This window comes from Polypterus senegalus, chromosome 7 (genome assembly GCF_016835505.1).
Source record: "Polypterus senegalus isolate Bchr_013 chromosome 7, ASM1683550v1, whole genome shotgun sequence".
NCBI lineage: Eukaryota > Metazoa > Chordata > Cladistia > Polypteriformes > Polypteridae > Polypterus > Polypterus senegalus.
In genome coordinates, this window is record NC_053160.1 from 121,816,875 (window position 1) to 121,840,871 (window position 23,997).

Genomic DNA, 23,997 nt, shown 5'->3' on the forward strand with positions numbered 1-23,997 from the left:
ATCTCCTTTTTTTGTTTCTGCCCACTAGCTGTGGATGTGTGCTCTCTTTCACTTTGGCTCACTTGGTGTAGGGCAGGCACAAAGTGGCTAATAAAGTATCTTGATTCAGCCTGCTTCTATTTGTTTTTGGCTATGTAAATTTACTATATAAAAAGAATAAAGTAAAAAGAAATATGAATGGTGGATGAGATAAATGTTATTTGGCTATTTATGACTTATTTACTCAACATTCTTATTTTACATTCACTGCGCTTACTTCACCAGCAAATGGCAAAAATAAGTTGACCATCTTACAAATACTGATCACTCTTTTGGATTATACTACTCTGAAAAAGACAGACTGAAGCGACACAGAAGTGATGTCACTACTCCATTAGGAACCAAGAGGATAAAAGAAGAAAAAAAAAACGTAGAGCATAATTAGCTCTTTGGTTTTAAACATGTGTTAAAAACTTTTACAAAAACTAAAATGTTGAATAATATACCTACTAGTGTGCCTGTAGGCAGAATAAGTATCCAAACTACAAGTAACACCATCATTTGGAAAAAGTTAAAGTAGCATGTGCTCACTGACATCAATAACTGTTACAAATAATCATAACCGTTGTTAATTATACTCACCATATTGTGACTTTACTATGAAAATGTTCTGACACTTTTTTCTTAGTCTAAACATACACACTACACAAGTCAGTATCTCAGCTTCCCTAAGGTATGTGTTCTCTCTACTTTTGTTGCTCGCTGCTTGACTATAACCTCACTACTATTTCCTCAATTGTGTTAAAAAAAGGTGCACCTGCCAGTGAGGGGGCACTCATTGGATTAATAAGTTTGCATGTCATATTAGAGAGTGTGCAACATGACGAGAGCGAGTGAGAAATGCTGCTGTGCCGAGTACGTCTTTGGCCGCTGGCTGCACATACACCTCTGCCTTGGAAGCCACTGGAATGGCAACTGGCTGTGTGCTGACAAGCTGTTCTGGAGTCACAAAATGCAATAGTGGACGCCGTAAGACATGTGGCCAATGAACTAGGGCTAGGGCTATACTATGTGATATTGACCACAAATTAAATGACTTGGAAAAAAAAATAAATGCTGCATCTGATTATTTATTTTTACATTTAGCTAATTACATTCAAATAAAGTTGTAATGCTGTATGATCTAGCTGATCATTTGATGGGTCATGGTCAGGTTCATCATAGACCATCTGTTCAGGTACATGCTTGCACACTGCTACACACTTTCTGTACATTATAGAGGAGCACATTAATAGAGTGGAAATGCTTTCTATTTCAATGAGCAAATTCATTCTGTGAAGGTGCCTTTATAGCATAGTGACAGCACCAAGCATCACAATAGACTGATTCTCTGCTCTTTACTTTGAGGTGACTCACTATCCTTAAAAGGACTGCTTGCCTTTTGCCACACTAGTTGTAAAAAGCTCCTGCAACTGTGTGGAGCTGCCACTTTTATAGGTTCCAGCTATATATGATGAATGAGCCGACATTATTTTTGATGATTCACCCCTGGTTGATGCAACTTTTCTGGCGTCACTGCAATAGCAATGTGCGTACAGTTGACCACTCCAATTACATTTGGAAAGCTGGACGTTGCTGCAAATTGCGTTTTTGTTTGCTAGTTCAACCACAGTGCAAGGAAATTTTATTTATCTGAATGACAAGTAGATAATACCATCTTATACAGCTGGAATGGCACGACTCAGTGATGATTGTGAAATATCCCATCGGTCAGCAAGTTTACATTGAAAACTTTCTGCAGCTAAAAAACCTGACAGTGGACAGAACCTGCAATAGATCAGGTAGAGCACAATTTCTCAAAGTCCGCCTTTGTAAAGATGGCACCAGTTCAGCACACAACTCCAAGAGACTGGATATTGGAAATTGAAATATACTTAGAAGCAAACTGTCAACATCTGTAAATACGTAATACCTTCTGATTCTTCTATTTGTGATGTCTTCTAACAATGCTAAAGCAGCCATGGTAGTTGGAATAGTTTGGCCATTCTGTGCACCATTATATTTGTACAGAATCATTACAATCAAGTGAATAAAATTTGCAAACAATATGCAATTAATCTCGGTGTATTTAATAAAACCTGCATCATAGATGTGAATCTAAAAAAGAAAAGTAGACCACAGAAACAGCAGCACTGCTTTGACGCTAGGAGCCGCCAGTTTGAAAACCTGAGCAGAAAAGTGCGTACGCAAGGTGGAAACCCTACCATGAAAATGTGCATGGCTTTATGTAGGGTATACTCAAGATTTTTGTGTGTATGCACCGTTTATACAGGTCTTGACAGTTTGCTACCAGAGATTTACTTTACTTTTTGGAAAAACATGCTGTCCCATAAGGGCTGATGCCATCTCTTCAAGCAAGATGAATCCTGAAATAAACCCAACCATGATCCTGATCCCTGAGCAGGGCAAGGACCCCACCAATTGTGTTAACAAAGTTTTTTCAATGTCATTGTATACTTCAAATCAAGCTTTCTTTTATCCTCTAGCACTGTACAGTATCTTAAAGAGATGCTAATACACATTCATGTATATTATTTTAAATAGTTTTTTTTTTTGCTTGAGTTCACAAATTATCTTCTGCCGTTTCATTTACCAGATTGACAAAGAATGTAGCCTATGGATATTTCACACTTTCATAGAGCCTCATACAGTCTTATCTTTGGGTGAATTTGCTGCGACAACAACTCTTAGAAGACTAGCAATGGTTTTGAATGTATCTCCATTTGTAAATTATCCTCATTGTAGAAAGATGGACCTCAAATTATTTGGAAATGGCCTTGCAATTTTTCCCAGGCTGATTAACAGCCACAGTGGCTGTTCTTTACATATGGATTTGGTCCTTTTACCACAAACTTAAACATTTCAAACCAAACTTCAAAACGTTTTCCTTTTATCTAGAGGTGGTAACACTCCTTGATTGATACTAATCAATCAATCACACTAGTTTATCAGCACCTAGCTCTATAACTTTCTCTAGCATAATTTACCCTTGCCACTTTCAAAGATGGTCTGTTCTTGTTAGTGCATAAATTAGAAAACAAAGTATAATCTGTTAAATATCATTATCACTTGAAGTAAGATTCCCATAATTTTAAGACTCTGTGAGAACTATGATTTTTAGTTATACCTGTGTAATGTAAAAATCTTAGATTTCAAAGAGGGTAGACATTATTTTGGTCCATTAAAACCAATTTTATAGTGCTTCATCCCTTAAAATAAAAATAAATTCAATGAGACACTGTAACTAAACAGACTGTTTCATAAGGCAACTGTCAAAACTATAACTTTCAGAGGCAACATAAAATGCATCTAAAAGACCAATAGGTTTATGTAGCTCTAGTTTTATGTACCAATATTTCCTTATAAATAATGGCTCAGAATAAATGAAATAATTAACATATTTGTTAGTACTCTCAAGATTTTATGATAACAAATGATCCTTTACATAAAATAGAAAACAATCAGATTTTTAATTGCACAACATTTAAAAAAAGAAAAAGCCTGAGTTTAAGATATTACCATCCAAAAGGCAATTGAAGTGGAGGCACTGAAGATATTCTCGCTCCCTCATAAAACCATTCAATGGGGTGGCCCATCCTTCTGCCAGAACCTGCACCCATTGCATATCAACCTAGAAAAAGGAGGAAAATACTAATATTAATAAAAATAGCCTTTCAAAAACAACACATATTCTACTGCACCTTGGGCCTATCTTAGATTTAAATTTGAAACTGTACGTTAAATGAAAAATAGCAAAAATGATCAGTAGAAAATATCTGAATTTCAAACTGAAAAATATGAAATGATTAATTTGTCTTAAGTTTAATGAAATGGCCCTGTGCATAAAGACTTGAGCTCTCTGGGTATCCCAGATATATATGTCAGCATATATAAACAAAGCTCTGATTGCTCCTTTATAAAAAAGTCTAGGCCTAACAGTTTGCACACTTCACAAAGAGATGACTCTGAGCCATAGGTAAGAATTTTATGAAGGTTTTGGTAATGATCTCATGGTTCTGGGTCATCCTGTCTGGCAAGACAAAGTAAAAATAAAAATCTACATGCATACATATAGTGTATTGCAAAACTTTTCAGTCCCTTGACCAATTGTCTGATTTTATGTTTTTTTTTTCTAGCACAAAGGGCTTTTTGTTTTTAAATAAGTTAACAGTACACATGGCAAACATATGGAGCATCTGAGCAATCTGCCTCATAAAATTATGTTTTAAATATATATCTTACTTCTCAAACTGTGGAAGCATTCATTTAGCCTGGAAGCATGAATGATGAGAGTGTCAAAAGAGGCTGACAGTAGCATACCTCATCATGGTGTTGCATCAATAAAAAGACACTAGGTTCCAACTAAAGCAGAGGTTATCCATGATGGTGCAATAAAATTACACATATTGTGAGGAACGGCTCGGACGCCCTCAGAATGGAAGGGAGTGGCGAGGTTTATGAATACAGGACATCATCTCATCCAGATCACTAGATGGCAGCTCCCCGGGTTGCTGCAGCACCATGGATTCCCACAGGCAATCATGGGAACTGGAATTTGTTGGATCAGCACTGCTGGGTTCTGTGGACACAGAAAGGACTAGACAGTCCTACTCTGTAGATCTCCATTTTTACCCAAAAGTACTCAAGGGCCAAGCCTTTGGAACACCAGAAGTACTTTCGTGGATAACATAAAAAGAGCTTCCTGCAAAGAAAGAAAGAAAGAAAGAAAGAAAGAAAGAAAGAAAGAAAGAAAGAAAGAAAGAAAGAAAGAAAGAAAGAAAGAAAGAAAGAAAGAAAGAAAGAAAGAAAGAAAGAAAGAAAGAAAGAAAGAAAGAAAGAAAGAAAGAAAGAAAGAAAGAAAGAAAATTTTGTTTTCCTTAACTGTATTTGTGTCTGTGGTGAAGACTTTCACACCAAATAAAGGTCTTTGTCTTGTATGAATGTGTATCAAAAACTGTGTGTCGGGTGTTTGGGGAGCTGGAGCGCCCCCTGGTGGCCACAATACACAAACACTACCAGGGTTAAGGCCTCCTTTTGCTCTAAAGACAGCCTTAACTGCAAATGGTGTGGATTTCACAAGTTGTTTTAAACATTCCTTGGAGATTTCGGTCCATATTGATATAACTGCATCATGAAGTTTCTGCAGCTTTTTACCCTGCGCAATAATCCTGCAAGAGGCCATACCATGATCCAGAGATATTCTATTGGAGTTGGATCCAGTGACTAGGAAGGCCAATTATAAACACTGAACTCCTTGAAATGTTCATGAAACCAGTTTGAGACAACTTTTGATGTGTGACATGGTGCATTATCATGCTGGATGTAACCATTAGAAGATGGGTAAATTGTGGCCACATAGGGATGCACATGGTCAGCAAGAATACTGCAATAGGGTGTAGCATTCAAGTTAAGAGTATGACCGATTGGTATTAATGGTCCCAAAGTATGGCAAGAAATGTTGCCCACACCATTACACCACCACTACTACTACTACCAGCCTAAAGGTAAATACTAGAAACTATTGAGCATGAAAATTAATGTAGTATAATCGGTTCATGTAAAATTTATTGCCATATTTGCTGTACACTGTAAAATGAAGTGCATGCTTAGCTAAGTGCATCACACCACCACTGTCCAGCTACCCGAATATCACCTCACAGATTTATCAAATATAACAATAATAAGTAATGATAAGCAAAACAGCTGTAAGTAAGTTTTGTAAGTTTTTCTGGGAATGTGGGGGTATAGAAAGATAGAAAGGAAGATTATTTTTTAAGGGGTTGGCAAAACATTTCCATGAAAAGGCTCCACATTAAAATAAACATAGGAAAAGTGTCTTATGTAAATGCAGCATGTCTAAATATATTCTAAGTAAATGTTTCTAAAAAACTGTATTTGGATGCAGGTTACCACCACTGGGTTACGAGTGGCAGTCCCTGGGTTGGGAAAAAACACCTGTAGAGGTTGGCTGAGTACCGAGTTGCTGCGAGACATTCTTGGTTTGGAAAAGCAATCAACAGTGATGGAAATCCCAAATAACCAACCCCTCTACCTCACCCAACTCTTCAAATGCTGTCTATATGTCGTCAAAGAACTTCGAGTAAAACTGGGTTCCAAGGCCAAAAAGGTTGAGAAACACTACTCCAATATAAACACTATATTCCAGAGAAACATACTTAAAACATGTTATGCTCCATGCAAGCGACCCATGGCACAGTCCCATGGTCGGGCTGTTTCCTGCAGAGGCATTAGCTCTCTTGGAAATGTGTTCTTTTAATATTGTGGCTTATTAAATAATTAAACAATATCATAATATACCAGAAAAGGCGATATCCCTCCCATAGTGATTACGGCGGTACAAGAATCACATGAGACAAAATATCTTTTAGCTTACATTTACTGACGTTTTACGCAGTTACAGACGAGGAGGCATATGGACAGACTTTATCCAGGTGGGAATCTGGATCAACACAGTCAGCCATTTTTTCCGTCCCTACGCTGGGAGGGTTTCCAACACCTATTGTTGGTTCCAAGGGTCTGGCCACTGTCCAGACCTTTTATATGGTTCTTGCTTCATTTGCTGGTCTTCTCGTTTCCAAACAAGGGCTGAATTCCTCTCCCACAAAATACAGAAATATCATAGTGCTTACATGTCGATTCTCATTCTCCCAAGAAGGAAAGAAGGTTTGTGCTTATAGAGGACAGAAATACCCTAACCTGTGTTTAAGCTGACTATACAAGCCTCCAGTTGTCTTTGGCTATCTAATCCAATGCTTGGTCAGCAATTCTAACTGCTGAGCCTCTGTGTGCCACAGTTAACATGCACATGTGAATAAAACTCATAACAGTATTGTCCAGATACAGTGACATAAAGAAAAAATGTAGTATTACACGGGCATACAGTAGTTTGTAGACTGAGGATAGACCAGTAACAAGTGAAGAGACAGACAAGTGCAAAAAAGGGTTAAGTGTTTATTCCACAACAAATAATTAAACTTTCCACAGTGCTTCAATAAAAATAGTGTCTTTGCATGAATAAAAATAATTAAAAGTATCCAATTAACAGCATGAGTTCAACATAAAACAGTCAGTCACTTTTAAAGAGAGATGAGCCTCCTTCTGCCTCCACTACTATTTTAAAACAGATCAGAAGATCTTAACCTATCCTCTTAGCAGGATTGCACTCTCTCTCTATTATGCTCTCTTCTATGGTAACCCAAATAAGGCACACACCATCCTGTACTGTTCTTGTCTCACTTTTTAACTTGTGCTCTCTTCCTTTCTTCCTTGAATTAATTTCGATTCTCCCTCCTTAATTGCCCCTATCTTAACAGAAAAGCATTTTTTCTTTCTACCTACTTAGTCTTTGTACAAGACCTGTATAAAACATGTATTGATGCTACCTTCTTGCTCAGGAAGCCAGCTACAGGAATTTGATAATGATTTTACTAGTATGCATCTCTCTCTCATTTTTAGAGTGAATGTTTCCAACACAACTCTGCCATTTTTAGATATCAGTATTTATATTTATATCTGCTTTCCAGGACTTAAAACCTCTGTCTATTAACAGCCAACAGACTTGCACAGTTACCTACCCTATGCGGCTCCTTTCATCCTCTAGCACTCCCCCAAAGGACCCACATGCCATCAAACAAAAACAGAAGCCATTTTTCTAATCTTCCACCTAACCTACAGAAACTTCTTGTTTGCAGCTTACTTCACACAGGAGAGCCATATTACTCACCAGGCACTTTGAGTTGTAACCAGAGCTATTGTGTCACTTGAACAAAAATAAGCATTGTATGTGTTCCCTCTAGTAAATTCAATATTAAACAGGACTCTTGCCAGTCTAAATGTCTTTAATGCATTTATTGTAGGAAGTGTTAAAATATCTCTGTAGGGTGAAACAGGGAGATGGCGAGCAGACCATTTTAGGGTGCACATTTGAGCTGTTGAGATCAAAGATCTTACAAAGCCTTTGTGGAAAATTTCACATGCCTTGATCATAGCCACACCAATCTGTGTTTTTTCATGGATTTTCAAAATAACAAACAAAAGAAGCTAAGCTCATTCTCAGCCTGGGATCACATATTTCTCCAGGTCTCAACATCATTCAAGGGCCTGTTCCTAGTAATTATGTCTTTTTAAGAATTAAGTCTAAATAAATAAGTATTTATTCAGTATAAGGTGTACATGGAAAATATGTACCTTGTTAATCTGCAATGCTGGTAAAGTTTCTGCATCTGCCTTGGCTAAGTCCAGCTTGTTTTCAGATACATAGAGCTCCTTAATTTCATATGATGCATCTACTGGTACAATATCCTGTAAAAACATAAAATGAACAATAACAAATTATTAAAATAAATATCCACCCATCAAATTTTCTAGGAAGAGTTTACTCTCCAATTACAAAACCTTATTTACTTTGTTTGACAGGAACAGATTATAAAAAAAAAAACTACATAACTGCTATTAATTAGCTTTTGCCCTTTTAGAATAATTTAAAAACCTATTTTCTTCATTTTCGAAAGAAAATCCTTAGCTTCTAATTTTGCATCTTCTAAATAAGACAGATTGTTCTGCAAAAAGTAAATCACAATTCTATTCAAATAAAGCATCAGAGAAAACAAATAACTATTCTGTTACATCTGCCCTAGTAGTTACTATTCTGATCTTAAAACATATTCACAATATTTGAAATATGGAAACTAATTAAAAAAACAGCAAAAGTTTAAATTATTTTTGTGCTATCAAATTGACAAACAAAATAAACACATCTTCATAAAGCACAAGATGAAAGAATGCAGTAGTCTTTCTAATTTACAATTTATACTTATTTACGGATGTAAAGATACACTAATTATTAGGTAAAAACGGAGGAAACAAATATCAACAAGCAAATTTATAAATTTGATTAAAATGTAAATTAAGTTAAAGCAGACAGATTCAAAATAGAAAAGAAATACATTGGAGAGAGAGAGAGAGAGAGAGAGAGAGAGAGAGAGAGAGAGAGAGCCAAATTAAGAGAATTAGCCTTCAGTTCCACCTAGTGGACATTTTGGGAATGTACTTTTCAAAACCATTCAGAAGCTACCGACAGTGACAAGCCAATTAATTAATGTGAATAGCTGATAGGTTGTTGCCCTATTGGTAAAGGTGGAAAAGAACCAAAATAACAGTCTATGGCCCAGTTATTTATTGTTTTTAATTAAAACACCCTTAATGAATACTGGCCCTTTTATATGTACTATATGGACTGGCTGTTTCAAATACTTTGTCAAGTAATGCTTCTTGAAGATAATCTCTAAATAAAGATTGACTAAAAATAAAAGCAATTCCTTTAGGAGAAATAGGACCATAAGTATTGCTTTTCAGAGAAAATAGCAGATAAAATTTATTTATGAATTCCTTAAGTAGTATTATCTACACTTCTTCATCGTCATTGGTCGGCTGTATAATTGTCTGTCCGTTAACAATAGAATTATCAAAGCCTACGAAAATACTTGTAAATCCGGCCCACCTTAAATCCCTTCACAACTCTCTGTCAGCGTAAGACAAGCAGCATGCAGCCTACTATTCCATCCTCCCACCAATGCAGAAAGTGTACAATATTCTCCCAGTTCCAACCTTGATTATCTGGGAGTGAATTGCTGGAGTTTTAGAATGGAAAAATATATCATTATTTGGAATACATGCATTTCATGCGTATTCCGTTTCTACAATAATCCTTGTAAACACATTGTTAAAACAGAAACGTTTTCATATTTCAGTAATAAATGACAAAATTTAGACATAAACTATATAATGTGTGAAGCCTGAAGTCCAAAGATCAAATAAACACTTTCACAAAAGTTTCAAGGATGATACAACAGTTTCCAAGGCGCAGCTGTAAGAATTCCTGACTTGTAATCAAGAGTCTCCCAGTTCAATCCTGACTACCTTGAATACTTACCGTTTTGAGTAGTGAGCTGCTCTTATTGTTAATTTTATACACAATAAACACATGTATTTAGTTTGCAACTGTAACAGCCGGTGTACACTTATAGTACTTATAAAGGTTAGGGTTTTTTTTTTTTTTTATATTTTATTTTCTCATTCACGATACATACTACCCATGCCCACCCCTACCATCTCTGGGATCTGACGCTCTTTTTTTTTTAATTTTAACACTGGGAATAACTGTAAATGTGAGTGGTGTTTTGAGCCAATGGAACTGAACATTATCTGATCTGGATGGATAAAAGCTGACACACAAACTCTTATTGGGTGCAACTTTGGGTGCATGGGGGTGTTTCTTTTGTACTCCAGGACATGCAGAGGAAAGAATAGTACAGAGAGGTCAGTTTAGCGCTATATGCAATCATCAAATTCAAATGTTAACAGTTCACACATACACGCAAGGACCGTCCTTTCTTACATTTACAACATGTGTACCTGTTGCAATGTACACACATCTGCCTATGCTGTGGTTCCTATTACAGTGAAAGGGCTTCTGACACCGACTCTGTTTGCTGTCTTGGAAGTGAAACTTGACCTTTTTTTTTCCATCACGTTTTCTAGTAAGATGCGACAACAAAGTTCCTCTGCAAGGTGAGCCATTAACACTCTTCTTTTCTCAGTGGACCCAGTACATGCCTTGCACAGTACATGTGCGTTGATCCCGGCAGGTCAAGCTTGTTATAGCACAAGCAACCGGCCACCCAAATGGTCCTGCTCGCACTGAATAAGCTCACTCCTTCTGGTGCATGATATCAATGCAGCACAGAGAAAAAAAGAAAGAGACAAATATATGTGACACTGGGTGTAAATTTATGGTACTTACTTATAAAAGTTGGCTTTTTTTCCCCAGTTTTATTCTCTCGGCCACGTTCACACTCTCACCCTCCCAAGATCTGACTCTAACTAACAGCACCAGCATAAATTCACAGCCGATCTGGCGCTGTTCATTTTCAAATAATATTTGTATATGTGTGTGAGGTGTTGGTTGGTTGGGTGGATGGATGGATAGACAGATCGACAGACAGACAGGAAGGAAAGGTACTATACAATATATAATATATTCTATTTATCTATACATATCTACCTATTGATCTGTCTTTGTATGTATATATTTATGAGATATACCCAAGGTTGTGTACTGAGGGGGAGGGGGAAGCGTGATGTTTTCTGATTGGTACTATTCAGGTCATAAAATGATTTCTTCAAAATGTCACATATATTGTCCGTTTCTTTTTTTCTGCAGTGCTGCGATGAGAGCATGGACCAGAAGGCGTGAGCCTATTCAGTGCGAGCAGGAGCACACAGGAGTGTAATAGAAATCCCAACATAGAAAGAGTGGCAGCACTGCTGTCTCGCAGTGAAGGAGACCAGATTTTGCACACCTTGCATGCTTAGGTGGACTGGTGCTGCTAAAAGTAGCCCTAGTGAGTGTGTGTTCACCCTACAATGAACTGGCACCCTTCTGCTGCCTTGCATTCAATGGTTTTTGGAATATGTTCCAGCTGCCCTGCCAACTTGCCCTGGATAAGTGGGTTAAGGAAGATGAATGGATGGATGTATAACATCTGCTCAGTTCTTGCCACTTGACTGCATGCAATGTGTGCACTACATATTCTCTCTCACTGAAACACACTCAATATCAATCCAGCAGCAGTGTGAAATAATGAAATGAGTGTCCATGTACTTAAAGAATATATAGTCAAATCCAGAATTTTTGGAACTCTTCACCTTTCATTAATATATGAAATGAACCACACATGTAATGTAGATTATTTTGGGCTCAGGCTTTTATTGTCAAATGGATTTTTGGAACAAAATTAAAGTCTCCCTTTGTAACACAAATTTTCATAAAAAAACAGATTCTAAAAATATTGGCAACCCAAAATTCAGTATTTGGTGGAACCTTCCCTGGTGAGAATAGCAGCACTCAGCCTCTTTTTGTAGTGTTTAACAATACTGGACAACTCTTGTGGAAGGATCTTGGACCACTTTTTTATGCAGAACATTTCCAACTCATTGAGATTCTTGGATTTTCTCTTCTGAACTGCCCTCTTCAATTAAGACCACAGATTTTCAATTAGGCATAAGCCTAGAGACTGAGCGGGCAATTAAAAAACCATGATTTTGTGTTGCTGCAATCATTTCTTTCTAGATTTGGATGTATGCTTTGGTTCACTGTCTTGTTGGAAGACCTAGTCACAGCCCTGGTTCTGCCTTCTGGCAGAGGCAACCCGATTTTCAGCTAAAATGTTCTGGTACTAAATGGAATTAATTATATCATATCTTTGCCTATCTCAACACTCTCCTCACTCTCTCTGTGTCTGTGTGTGTGTATGTGTGTATGTTAATTGTGGGGCAATATGTGGATACATCACATTCTTGGCAAATTTTCAACAGCTCCATGCTTTTCAAACTTATTTACTATGGCCCTGATTGTGCTTACTAGTAATTTCAACTGAAGAAATGTTTTTAGTAGCCATACCTAAATCTATGCAGCTCAGCTGCTATTTATGTCTCATTTGAGTTGACAGCTTTATGGTTTTATTCATGCTGAAGGGTGACAAAGAAGTTTATATGTGTGTGTTACCTCTTATTTATACCCTTGTAAAACAGGAAATCGTCACAGACAGCAATAAAATTACTACACACTAAAAGCAATATCAAGTAAAATTTTTTCCACAAATTCTTGTACTTTTACTTATAGTATTCTTTGAGTATGCCAATAATTTTGCCGCATATTTTTCGATAAAATACACTATTTTGAAGATAAAACACATTGCTCTTATTAAATGACTAGTCAGCAATTTCTCGAAACATTTGAGTAAAATTAGAATCATTCTATGTTTAGCTATATTACATTAATGTTTCTGCTCACTTTCTTGAGGGGTGCCAATATTTCTGAAGTTGACTGTAAGTTATTGCATGTGTGACTGTTTCAGTTATTGTTTTATTGTTTATAGAACAGAGACAGCAATTCATATCTGGCCATTAAAAATTATTGTCAATTTGGTGATGTCTTTCTGAGGTGAATCCATACTCCTGGCAATGAAAGGCAAGTACCCCCTGGCTGCTGATAAAAGGTGTTGTGGAGGAAGACTGGCAAAGTAAAATGCATAGCCAATTAAAATGACTGAATCTAACAATAGTTTGCTTTTTGTTTTTTTTTTTTTTCTTCTTAAAATGTCATGAATGCACCGTTTAGAAATATGTGTGCATATCATCAAAGTACAGATTAATGCTCAGTAACATTTTTGGATTGAAAAATTGACATTTGTTAATTTTAAGACTTTTCTTTATAATGAGATACCTAGTATGTACTAGCACTATTATAAAATGCAAGAGCAGACTATTTTTTTAAAATTGATAAAACATGCTACACTTTCATAATTTCCTATGACAAAATAATATGTACCATGATTGTAAAGAAATTTGACCTGAAAATTTACAAAACATTTAAGGTAAAAATTAAACAAACATAAAATAGTTTTGGAGTATAATCGCCAAATCCTCTGTTAACATGTCTATACTTATAACAAATTTAATAACTTTTAAATCAACTATCCTATACATTATGGACCAGAAATAAGGTGTCAGAATAATTATTATAATAATTAACTTAAACATATACTATATAACTAAAATGCCTAGTTACAAGCTTGTCATTTTTCTGTAACATTTACAATAATCAATGCCTTTCTAGCTTTAACAATATCAATTTGTTTCAATTCCCTCAGAACCATGCACATTTATAATCTTGTAACGAAGGAAAATAAAGATAAAAAGCACTCACCTTTTCCTGCAAGAGATCTATAACTTGCTGAATACATTCATTCACTGTGCATGAATCTGTTTTTAAAACAAGTTCTGGAGATTCTGGTTTTTCATACTCTGAATCTATTCCAGTAAAACCTATAAAATACAAGGAACAAAACTAAGCACATGAAAACCTCAGAAAGGACAAATTACTGATTAACATTACAGTACAGCTCACATGACTATCACACTAAAATTAGTTAAGTATGTCTGTGAATGGGGCAGCACAGTGGCACAGTGGTAGCGCTGCTGCCTCACATAAAGGAGACCTGGGTTCACTTCCCGGGTCCTCCCTGCATGAAGTTTGCACGTTGTCCCTGTGTCTGCATGGGTTTCCTCTGGGTGCTCCGGTTTCCTCCCACATGCAGGTTAGGTGCACTGGCGATCCTAAATTGTCCCAAGTGTGTGCCTGGTGTGTGGGTGTGTGTGTGTGTGTGTGTGCATGTGCTCTGTGGTGGGCTGGTTCCCTGCCCGGGGTTTGTTCCTGCCTTGCGCCCTATGTTGGCTGGGATTGGCTCCAGCAGACCCCCCCCGTGACCCTGTGCTTGGATATAGCAGGTTAGAAAATGACTGACGTCTGTGAATATTATGGATTTTTTTCAGCAATAATATCATCATATGTAAAAATTGTGCCACATTCTTCTCATAAATTATCATCATTAACACTAGAATCTTTGAAGCCTAAGAAAAAACTCAATCCCGGGCCACCTTAAATTCCTTCACACCCCTCCAATAGCATCTTTTGTTTTGTAAATGTGTCAATCAGCACAAGCAGCATCCAGCTTGCTATCCCAACCCCCCACCGCCACAGCTCAACTCGGCAAAAACTTCTCCCAGCTCAAGGCTCTTTATCTACAGAAGACAATGTAGCAACTTCCCATCACAATGTTCCTGAAACCTATAAAGAAAAGCCAACACGAAACTCCACCAGAAGAAGACCCATCCAAAAGATATGTCTCCTCCTGAAGGAGTTTTAAATCCTCTGCATTGTACTGCACAGCTACTTCATCATTAACATCAATATCATTCATCATTGGTGAGTACCCGTACATTTTACTGTATTAAATGAATTTATTATGTATTTACTCTACTTATAACAAAAAAAAAAATGACAGCGCATACCAAAGAAAATGCGCTTGCATGAATTACAGTACATATAGCGGTAACATCAGTATTTTACATTCTAGCACCACGGGAGACATAGCAATACAGTACTGTACAGTGTACAGGTTTACCTGGAAAATTAGATAAATGAGTAATCTGTAAGTGACTAAATACCATTCTTGCCAGTGCTCACATCAAATCCCCTCCAACACAGTGATGAATTACTACTGGTGCCTCCTCCCTAAAGTTTTATGCCTTTAAAGTATACAAGCAGTATTTAAAGAATTATGTAATATGATGGCAAGTGAACTCAAGCTTGTAGTAAGTTGAAATAACCTTGATTTTATTGATAGGACCTTGCATTCAAAAATGACTTGCTGGCTGTTCATTTCCGTAATTAGCTGTTCATGTCTGTAATATTCCTTATTGCTAAGGTGGTAAAAGGAGTGCTTAGATACTGTACAGTATACCCCTAAAGCAAGTTTCTCTTGTCTGTCTCTCTCTGATGCATTTCATGGACAATGCAGCACAGGTACAAAGTAACAAGAAGATTCCAGGACTTTAAAACTACAGCGACTGGCAAAAAAAACTAGGAAAAGACGGGTCAAAATATTTACAGTACATGGGTTGATTCCATAAATATAATCTTGAGATGAGCATTTATTTGGAACTTTTGGAGCTGTACTCACACTTACAATTCATTCTGTGCCCAAGCAAGTTTGTCCTCAAGTATCACCCCAAAAAGTCTAGTTCATTTGACTAGTGTAATCCATGCCTGGCCAACTGTACCATGCTACGGCCCACTTGGAAGTTGTGTGCCTGGGCACAGCTCAGTAGGATTTGGAAACAGTACGATTCCTAAACGTGCCCCAGCACGGAAAACAGGTATGACGTCAATGATGCGACAAGTCAAATAGTGCAATTCTCATTTCAATAACATTGGAAAAAAAAAATTATTCTCAACATTACAGATGGACGTGAATTACATCTGGCAAGAAAAGTTGTAAATTCCTCCCTTAACATCATTCGTCTCCATAAAAATCTTCTCGTATGTACAGCATGATTAACAAAAAAACTCTGTGCCGCACATTCAATAAACCTGTAAGAGGGCAAAGCGTTATATTGCCCTACACACCTCCAAAACAACCACAAAATAAGTAAAATTATTTTGACATGCTTGCTGTCACTTCATGATCGGATTTTGTTTTGGCTTTACACAAAGTCGCCTAGTGATGATGAAAGCATGCCCAGGCCCAAAACGTTAATGTGCAGTGCAAGTGCAGGCCAGCAGAGGGAGAAGGGAGCAGGGAAAATTGCACTTGGGTTCAGTATGGCACATTACATTAGATGCATTAAGTAATACAGGAATAAAATTAAGTTCAAATCATAATTTAACATTTTTCTTTTCTTTATTTAATTGATATTAACATAAAAAATGTATTACCAGTAATTTCTCCTGCTCTCGCTCTTTTGTACAATCCTTTAACATCTCGTTGTTCACAAACATCTAATGGAGCATCAACAAACACCTCAAAGAATGGCAAACCAGCTGCTTCATGAATCTTTCTAGCATTTGCTCGGTCCTAGGAAAAATACAGAAATTATTGGAGAGATTACATGTACTGTAAATACTATAAACTAAATGTATTTCAGATTCTAAAGATGGAGTGATTTTTTTCTAAGCCATTAGAGGAAATTTAAATAGATGATAATTAACTTTCCCTTGATTTTCAAAGGGAATTGGAAAATTGTATTAGTGAAATCCAGTTGGAGTTGGGGCTGCTGTTGACAGGGCCTAAATTTACAAGATGTGAAAGAATTGATAGGTGATTTGAACTATTCAACAATACAGTGGCAAATACAAGGGGGTGAAGGTAAAATTACAGCAACGAGAAGCAGTGTATGTGCATGAATATGCTCTATTTTTTATTTTACAAAGACACATAAAACAAATTGTAGGAAACTATCTGGGCTTCTTTTCCCAAAATCTGGCAATATTCTGAAATGTGAATAACCTCATTCAGGGTCACATGTGCCAGCCTCTATCCCTGAAACATCAGGAAGCAAGGCAGGAGACAACCATGAACAGACCGCCAGCTAATCCCAAACCACACACACACACACACACACACACACACACTTAACTAATTTACAATTAAATCAATCAAACCTTCATATCTAGGGTCAAGTGAAAACACATGGAGCGTACTAAGATAAATGATAAAGATTTATAAGAAAAGTAACAGGAAATGGTTCAAAATGAGTAGGAGTTATCTTCGAAATAGAAACAACAAACAGAGTGATTCGCTTATGGCAACATCGTGTTAGACTGCTGAAAGAAAGATAGAGGCACTGGAAAAAAATGTTAGTGTGTATGTCAACATCAGCAAGAGGAAAAAAGATAAAAAGATTAATCAGTAAATTTAAAACGTAATCAACCAACAGGTATTGAATTACACTGGCAAAGGCTTGCCAGATGTCCACATTTAATCTTATTATTTTATGCCTATGAAGATGTGTAAACTGCGGCAGAAAAAAAGGCCTTTAAACTGTGTTAACTTTGAACTGTCCGTTTTCTTTGTAAAGTGCACTTGAAAAAGGATGTATCAAAAGGTCTTCAAGAAATGGTCCTCGTTTGTGAACCAGTAATACTTGCTGACCATGGCACCAGACATACACTTTACAAGAAGACAAGTAGGTGGGTAAAGAAAGCAGTTTAAAAAGAATGGTTAAAAACAATTCCTAAAACCTAAAGTTAGTCTTTTTAGCAACATTCAGTTGCTGCCATAGCTATATTAAAGTCTTTTTAAACAGTTTGCTTAAATTGTATTAACTAAAAATCGGTGTCAGTATTTTTAAATATTGGTACACAGGTAAATAATTTTATATTACTAGTCTGAAACATATTAACACAAAAACTGCATATTTCAAGCAGTAATGAACACCCCCCACCAAAATACTATAACAAAATAAAATCTCACCCGGCTGTACGGTGAAATAAAACTAGCAATGCACACAAGTCCAGCATCAGCAAAAAGTTTAGCCACTTCTGCAATCCGCCGGATATTCTCCTCTCTGTCTTCAGGACTGAAGCCAAGATTCTTGTTAAGTCCTTGGCGAATGTTATCACCATCAAGGGTATAGCAGGGAATGCCATGGCACACCAAAAATTCCTCTATGGCCATACTCACAGTGGTTTTGCCTGCCCCAGACAGACCTGCAAAGTTAGATACAGTGTATTATTAATTCTCATTTTACAATTTTTTAATCTCTGTGATGTTATGGAGTTTTGTTTTTGCTGTGAATTTTGTAACTTTTCAAATGGGTATTGTTGTGTTACTCTGGGAGTTAGAGAATGCAACTGGGATTAAGTATTTAGTTTGAACTGCTACGTATGCTTAAGAATTTTTGATTGACTTACAAAAGAAAATAGTTATTACTATACCATCTTTGCTTCAAATTGTTTTTTTAAAAAACCTTTTTGATATAATTTGTTTATGACAGTATAAAATAAAAGTAGTGCTCAAAATTATAATGCGCCTATCTAACAGGAAGAGGTGGTGGTAAGAGTAGGATTGCTGACTCGCAGTTAAATGATCACTGGTTTGTGTCGGGGGGCTTCCTTTCTGTTATTTTATTTATTTATTTATTTTTACAAATTGCTTTGAGTAGTAAGAAAGTAGCTATAAAAACTTAAGGAATTAATAATAATAATAAATTATTATTATTATTATTATTATACGTGTGAATGCGTGATCAAATTCAGCCGCTGCGTAGTGTGGTATAAATGGGGACACTATGTGCTCGACAATACCACGAGTACAGTGAAATAATTACAAAGCAAGGTGCACATGCAATACAAACATAATGTGTATATTATTGAAGTAAAGGTTCATATAAATTGATTATATAAGAATTTTTAACAAGTTGAGACATGTCAACTGGTTAAAATGCACAAAATTATACATGTATTGCTTTATAGTCCACATATAGTGTATGCATATTATTAAAATGATATAAAAATCATATAAAATGGTATAGAATCTGCGTTGTAGACGTATTATATGTCATATTTCTTCAAAGAAATTTTTAATTATTTTGCTTTAAAAAAATCTTACGGCAAACATGTGAACCATTGAAAATCGTTGACCTCAATCAGTTTGTTTTAACGCATGCTCCGTGCAAAATGCTGTCATATCTGTTAGTAAACATGCACGCGCAGTTATGTCCTGATGTCTGCGTTCTAAGGCTGCAGGTATATTAAACGCTATTGACGTTTTACTGGGGTGCTCTGTGTCAGTTATAATCATCAAAATTAAAAGAAATAAACATTTGAAATACATCAGTCTGTGTGTAATGAATGAATCTAATATACAAGTTTCACTTTTTGAATGGAATTACTGAAATAAAATCAACTTTATCATGATATTCTAACTTTATGACCAGCACCTGTACATGGTAATTATTTCCTGATTAACACTAGAATCCCTGAAGCCTACGAAAAAACTTGTAATCCTGGGCCACCTTAAAATTACTTTGCACCTCTCCATAAGCATCTTTTGTTTTGCAAATGTGTCAACCAGTAAAAGTAGCAAGCAGCCTGCTATCCCATCCCCCCACTACTGCAGCTCAACTCGGGCAAAAAGCTCTCCCAGATCAAGTCTGTTTATCCTGGTGTGAGGTACCTGGAGCTGTATAAGGTAAATAATATACAGGTACTCCTCACTTTACGACCGAGTTCAATTTCGCTTAACGACGTAGTCGTAGGAACAGGTCGATAAGAGAGGAGCTGATTTAATGCAATCTAAAATACTGTACAATTTCCAAAAATCACAAAGGGTTACTACATCATTTTCTGTTGCTGCTACAGCTTGGGGAAAAAGTCGTGCACAAATAAAATGCTTTGAATATAGCTATAGCGCCCTGATCCATTGGCTGTAGGACAACAGTTGTGTTTTTAGGAAGATACAGTGCATCCGGAAATTATTCAGAGAGTATCACTTTTTCCACACTTTATGTTACAGACTTATTCCAAAATGGATTAAATTCATTTTTTTCCTCAGAATTCTACACACAACACCCCACAATAACGTGAAAAAAAAAAATCTACTTGAGGTTTTTGCAAATTTATTAAAATTAAAAAAAATTGAGAAAGCACATGTACGTAAGTATTCACAGCCTTTGCCATTAAGCTCAAAATTGAGCTCAGGTGCATCCTGTTTCCCCTGATCATCCTTGAGATGTTTCTACAGCTTAATTGGAGTCCACCTGTGGTAAATTCAGTTGATTGCACATGATTTGGAAAGGCACACAACTGTCTATATAAAGTCCCACAGCTGACAGTTCATGTCAGAGCACAAACCAAACATGAAGTCAAAGGAATTGTCTGTAGACCTCCGAGACAGGATTGTCTGGAGGCACAAATCTGGGGAAGGTTACAGAAAAATTTCTGCTGCTTTGAAGGTCCCAATGAGCACAGTGGCCTCCATCATCCGTAAGTGGAAGAAGTTGAAACCACCAGGACTCTTGCTAAAGCTGGCCAGCCATCTAAACTGAGCAATCGGGGGAGAAGGGCCTTAGTCAGGGAGGTGACCAAGAACCCGATGGTCACTCTGTCAGAGCTCCAGAGGTCCTCTGTGGAGAAAGGAGAACCTTCCAGAAGGACAACCATCTCTGCAGCAATCCACCAATCAGGCCTGTATGGTAGAGTGGCCAGAAGGAAGCCACTCCTTAGTAAAAGGCACATGGCAGCCCGTCTGGAGTTTTTCAAAAGACACTTGAAGGACTCTCAGACCATGAGAAACAAAATTCTCTGGTCTGATGAGACAAAGATTGAACTCTTTGATGTGAATGCCAGGCGTCACGTTTGAAGGAAACCAGGCACGGCTCATCACCAGGCCAATACCATCCCTACAGTGAAGCATGGTGGTGGCAGCATCATGCTGTGGGGATGTTTTTCAGCGGCAGGAACTGGGAGACTAGTCAGGATAAAGGGAAAGATGACTGCAGCAATGTACAGAGACATCCTGGCTGAAAACCTGCTCCAGAGCGCTCTTGACCTCAGACTGGGGCGATGGTTCATCTTTCAGCAGGACAACGACCCTAACCACACAGCCAAAATATCAAAGGAGTGGCTTCAGGACAACTCTATTAATGTCCTTGAGTGGGCCAGCCAGAGCCCAGACAAATCCAATTGAACATCTCTGGAGAGATCTTAAAATGGCTGTGCACCGACACTTCCCATCCAACCTGATGGAGCTTGAGAGGTGCTACAAAAAGGAATGGGCGAAACTGGCCAAGAATAAGTGTGCCAAGCTTGTGGCATCATATTCAAAAAGACTTGAGGCTGTAATTGCTGCCAAAAGTGCAAGTATTGTACAAAGGCTGTGAATACTTATGTACATATGATTTCTCAGTTTTTTTATGTTTAAAAAATTTGCAAAAACCTAAAGAAAACTTTTTTCACGTTGTCATTATGGGGTGTTGTGTGTAGAATTCTGGGGAAAAAATGAATTTAATCCATTTTGGAATAAGGCTGTAACATAACAAAATGTGGAAAAAGTGATGCGCTGTGAATACTTTCCGGATGCACTGTACACTACCTTTACATCTGGGTGTAGATCATTATGCTGGGGGGTGGCCTGGAGCATTATCAAGCAGGAGAATAATTTTAAAAGGAACTCCCATTTCCAAACAATAATGCTGGACTGATGGTATGAAGCAGTTCAAAAACCAATCTTAAAATAAAGGTTGCATCATCCATGCCTTTTAATTTGCACGATAGTAACGTTCTTTAATGCACGTGGGTTTTCGGAGCAATAGACCAGGAAAGGCTTTAACTTGAACCCAGCGGCATTCCCTCCCAACAACAACATGATCCTGTCTTTAAAAGCCTTGAAACCAGGTATTGCCTTAGCTTCTTTGTGCATATAGGTCCTTTCAGGCATTTTTTTTCCCATGAAAGCCTTGTTTCATCCTCATTGAACATCTGTTCCGGGCAGTAGCTGTATTTTTTAATTATTCCATCCAATTCATCAACAAATTTTCCTGCTGCTTCTACATCCGCGCTTGCCGCCTCACTGCTGATTCTCCAATTATGCAGGTTGAATCTCTGCCTAAACCGCTGAAACCATCCATGGCTTGCTGTAAATGATTGTCGATTTTTCACCTCTATGTGCCTTCAAAGTCTCAAAGATACTGCGTGCCTTCTCTTTAATTATTAAAAGGCTTATTGGCATATTATTTTGCATCTAGTTGTCAAACCAGATTGCCAATAATTTCTCCATCTCATTAATAAGACCTTTTCGCTGCCTACCGTAGATCTCAGAATACAGGCCGACCCGGTATATTAGCCGAACCCCTTCTCTACCTACTAAATTACATGTATTTGCTGATGACCAGTACTTAAGCCGACCCCTTTCTCCAAGCAAAATTTTCTAAATTTCCTTAAAAGTGTCTCTTCGAGTATATTTATAATGTTTATCGGCGAGAATTTGAGACTGCCGGCATTTTTGATGGAAACCAGGAAGCGATTGCGGAGAAGTTTGGTAAAATGAAACCTTTGTGTTGAAACTATATACGCAAATACGGTACATCGGCGGGTGGATTTCCGGAGACTCGTTATAAATTTGATTAACTTAAATACGCGATACAGTGGACCCTTGACTTACGAACTTAATTCGTTGGCAAAGGCTAACCCATAATGTGTTCCGAACCTCCCACTGCAACAGTTACTTAACCTTTTTCATAAAAAAAGGGTTGTATAATGTGCATAATTTACCAAAACACCAATAATTTTTCTAATGTACTAACCAACACCAATAATTTTTCTAATGTACTAACCAAAAAGTTATAAAAAGTGCCTAGCCTACTTCAATTAAGCTAGGAGCATGGCGGCACGCATGGTCGCAGCGGCTCAGGGCTCTCCTTTTCAGTGCACTTTTTTGTTGTTTTTGTACTATTTTTTTGTCCTTGTTTGTGCATGATCGGTTCGGCGAACATCCGCTACACCATTCACAACCTTATAGACATCGGTGTCCAGAGCCAGACATCTGTTTCGAGAGTTTTTCATCACACGCACAACATCCCAGACAACATAGCGAGACCAGCGGGCTCTCTGTGGATTGTTGTCGGGTCTAGGAGACGACACAGATGGAGGAGGGAAAGAAAGCAGAAGCGGGGCCACAGATCCAGCGTTATGCTAAAGCTAAAAAACAACCATACAAGCCCTATACAGAACTTTTTTCTGCACTGAAGGAGCTGCTTTTAATCTCAGTGTAGATGCGTATAGTGACAATAAAAGGCATTCTATTCTAGAAACAATTTCATACTGTACTCACAATTTAATTTGACATCTTTGGGCTGCAGGAAGGGAGGAGATATTTCCACACAATGTCCATCTTCGTTTCGATTGCGATCGCTTTCTTTTACCTTCTCTTCCTTCCTTAGCAATTATGTGTCTTGCTTGCATGGTCTTAATGATATATATATATATATATATATATATATATATATATATATATATATATATATATATATATATATAGGTAAATCACTGCAATGATGGAAATTTCTTCCACAAACACATGTATCTGGGCTCCGACTGACGCTACTAACGCTCTCGGTTGTTTGTTTACAATCGCGCAAGTGGATACATGTGACCGCATCCGTTTCGTAAAGCAAGATGTTGGTCGTAAATCAAAACAAAAAATTTCATTTTAAACTTCCCGATAATTTATTATAAATTTTATTAATAAAATCAACAACTAAAACACTTTTTTGGATAAATTCTTTATTTAATTTAAAGTACCGGCATGCAAAGTTACTTCTTCATCTGAAAGATGGCTCTGTGGTTTCGTCATTATTTACTTCCATATTCATCGGCAAAACCGGCATTGTGCTGGAAATCTTGAATCTGAAACGATACTCGTTGTATAAACCGACCCCCAAACTCCAAGCCAAAAATCTAGGAAGAAATTCTCGGCTTATATAATGGGATCTACGGTAGTTATTATGGCTTTAAATCCTGACGATGATTTCACC

The 23,997-nt window shown here is 37.2% G+C and overlaps 1 protein-coding gene across 2 annotated transcripts in view; it reads right to left on the reverse strand.

The window, feature by feature from the left end:
- papss1 (3'-phosphoadenosine 5'-phosphosulfate synthase 1) overlaps positions 1–23,997 on the reverse strand; it is a 109,345-nt gene that overhangs the window by 52,426 nt on the left and 32,922 nt on the right. For both annotated transcript variants that reach the window (XM_039759216.1, XM_039759217.1), the window contains exons 3-7: positions 17,937–18,172; positions 16,400–16,538; positions 13,829–13,947; positions 8,248–8,361; positions 3,559–3,670 (exon numbers count right to left, since the gene is read on the reverse strand). In XM_039759216.1, the coding sequence (XP_039615150.1) occupies positions 3,559–3,670; positions 8,248–8,361; positions 13,829–13,947; positions 16,400–16,538; positions 17,937–18,172 (720 nt within the window). The remainder of the gene's footprint in view (positions 1–3,558; positions 3,671–8,247; positions 8,362–13,828; positions 13,948–16,399; positions 16,539–17,936; positions 18,173–23,997) is intronic.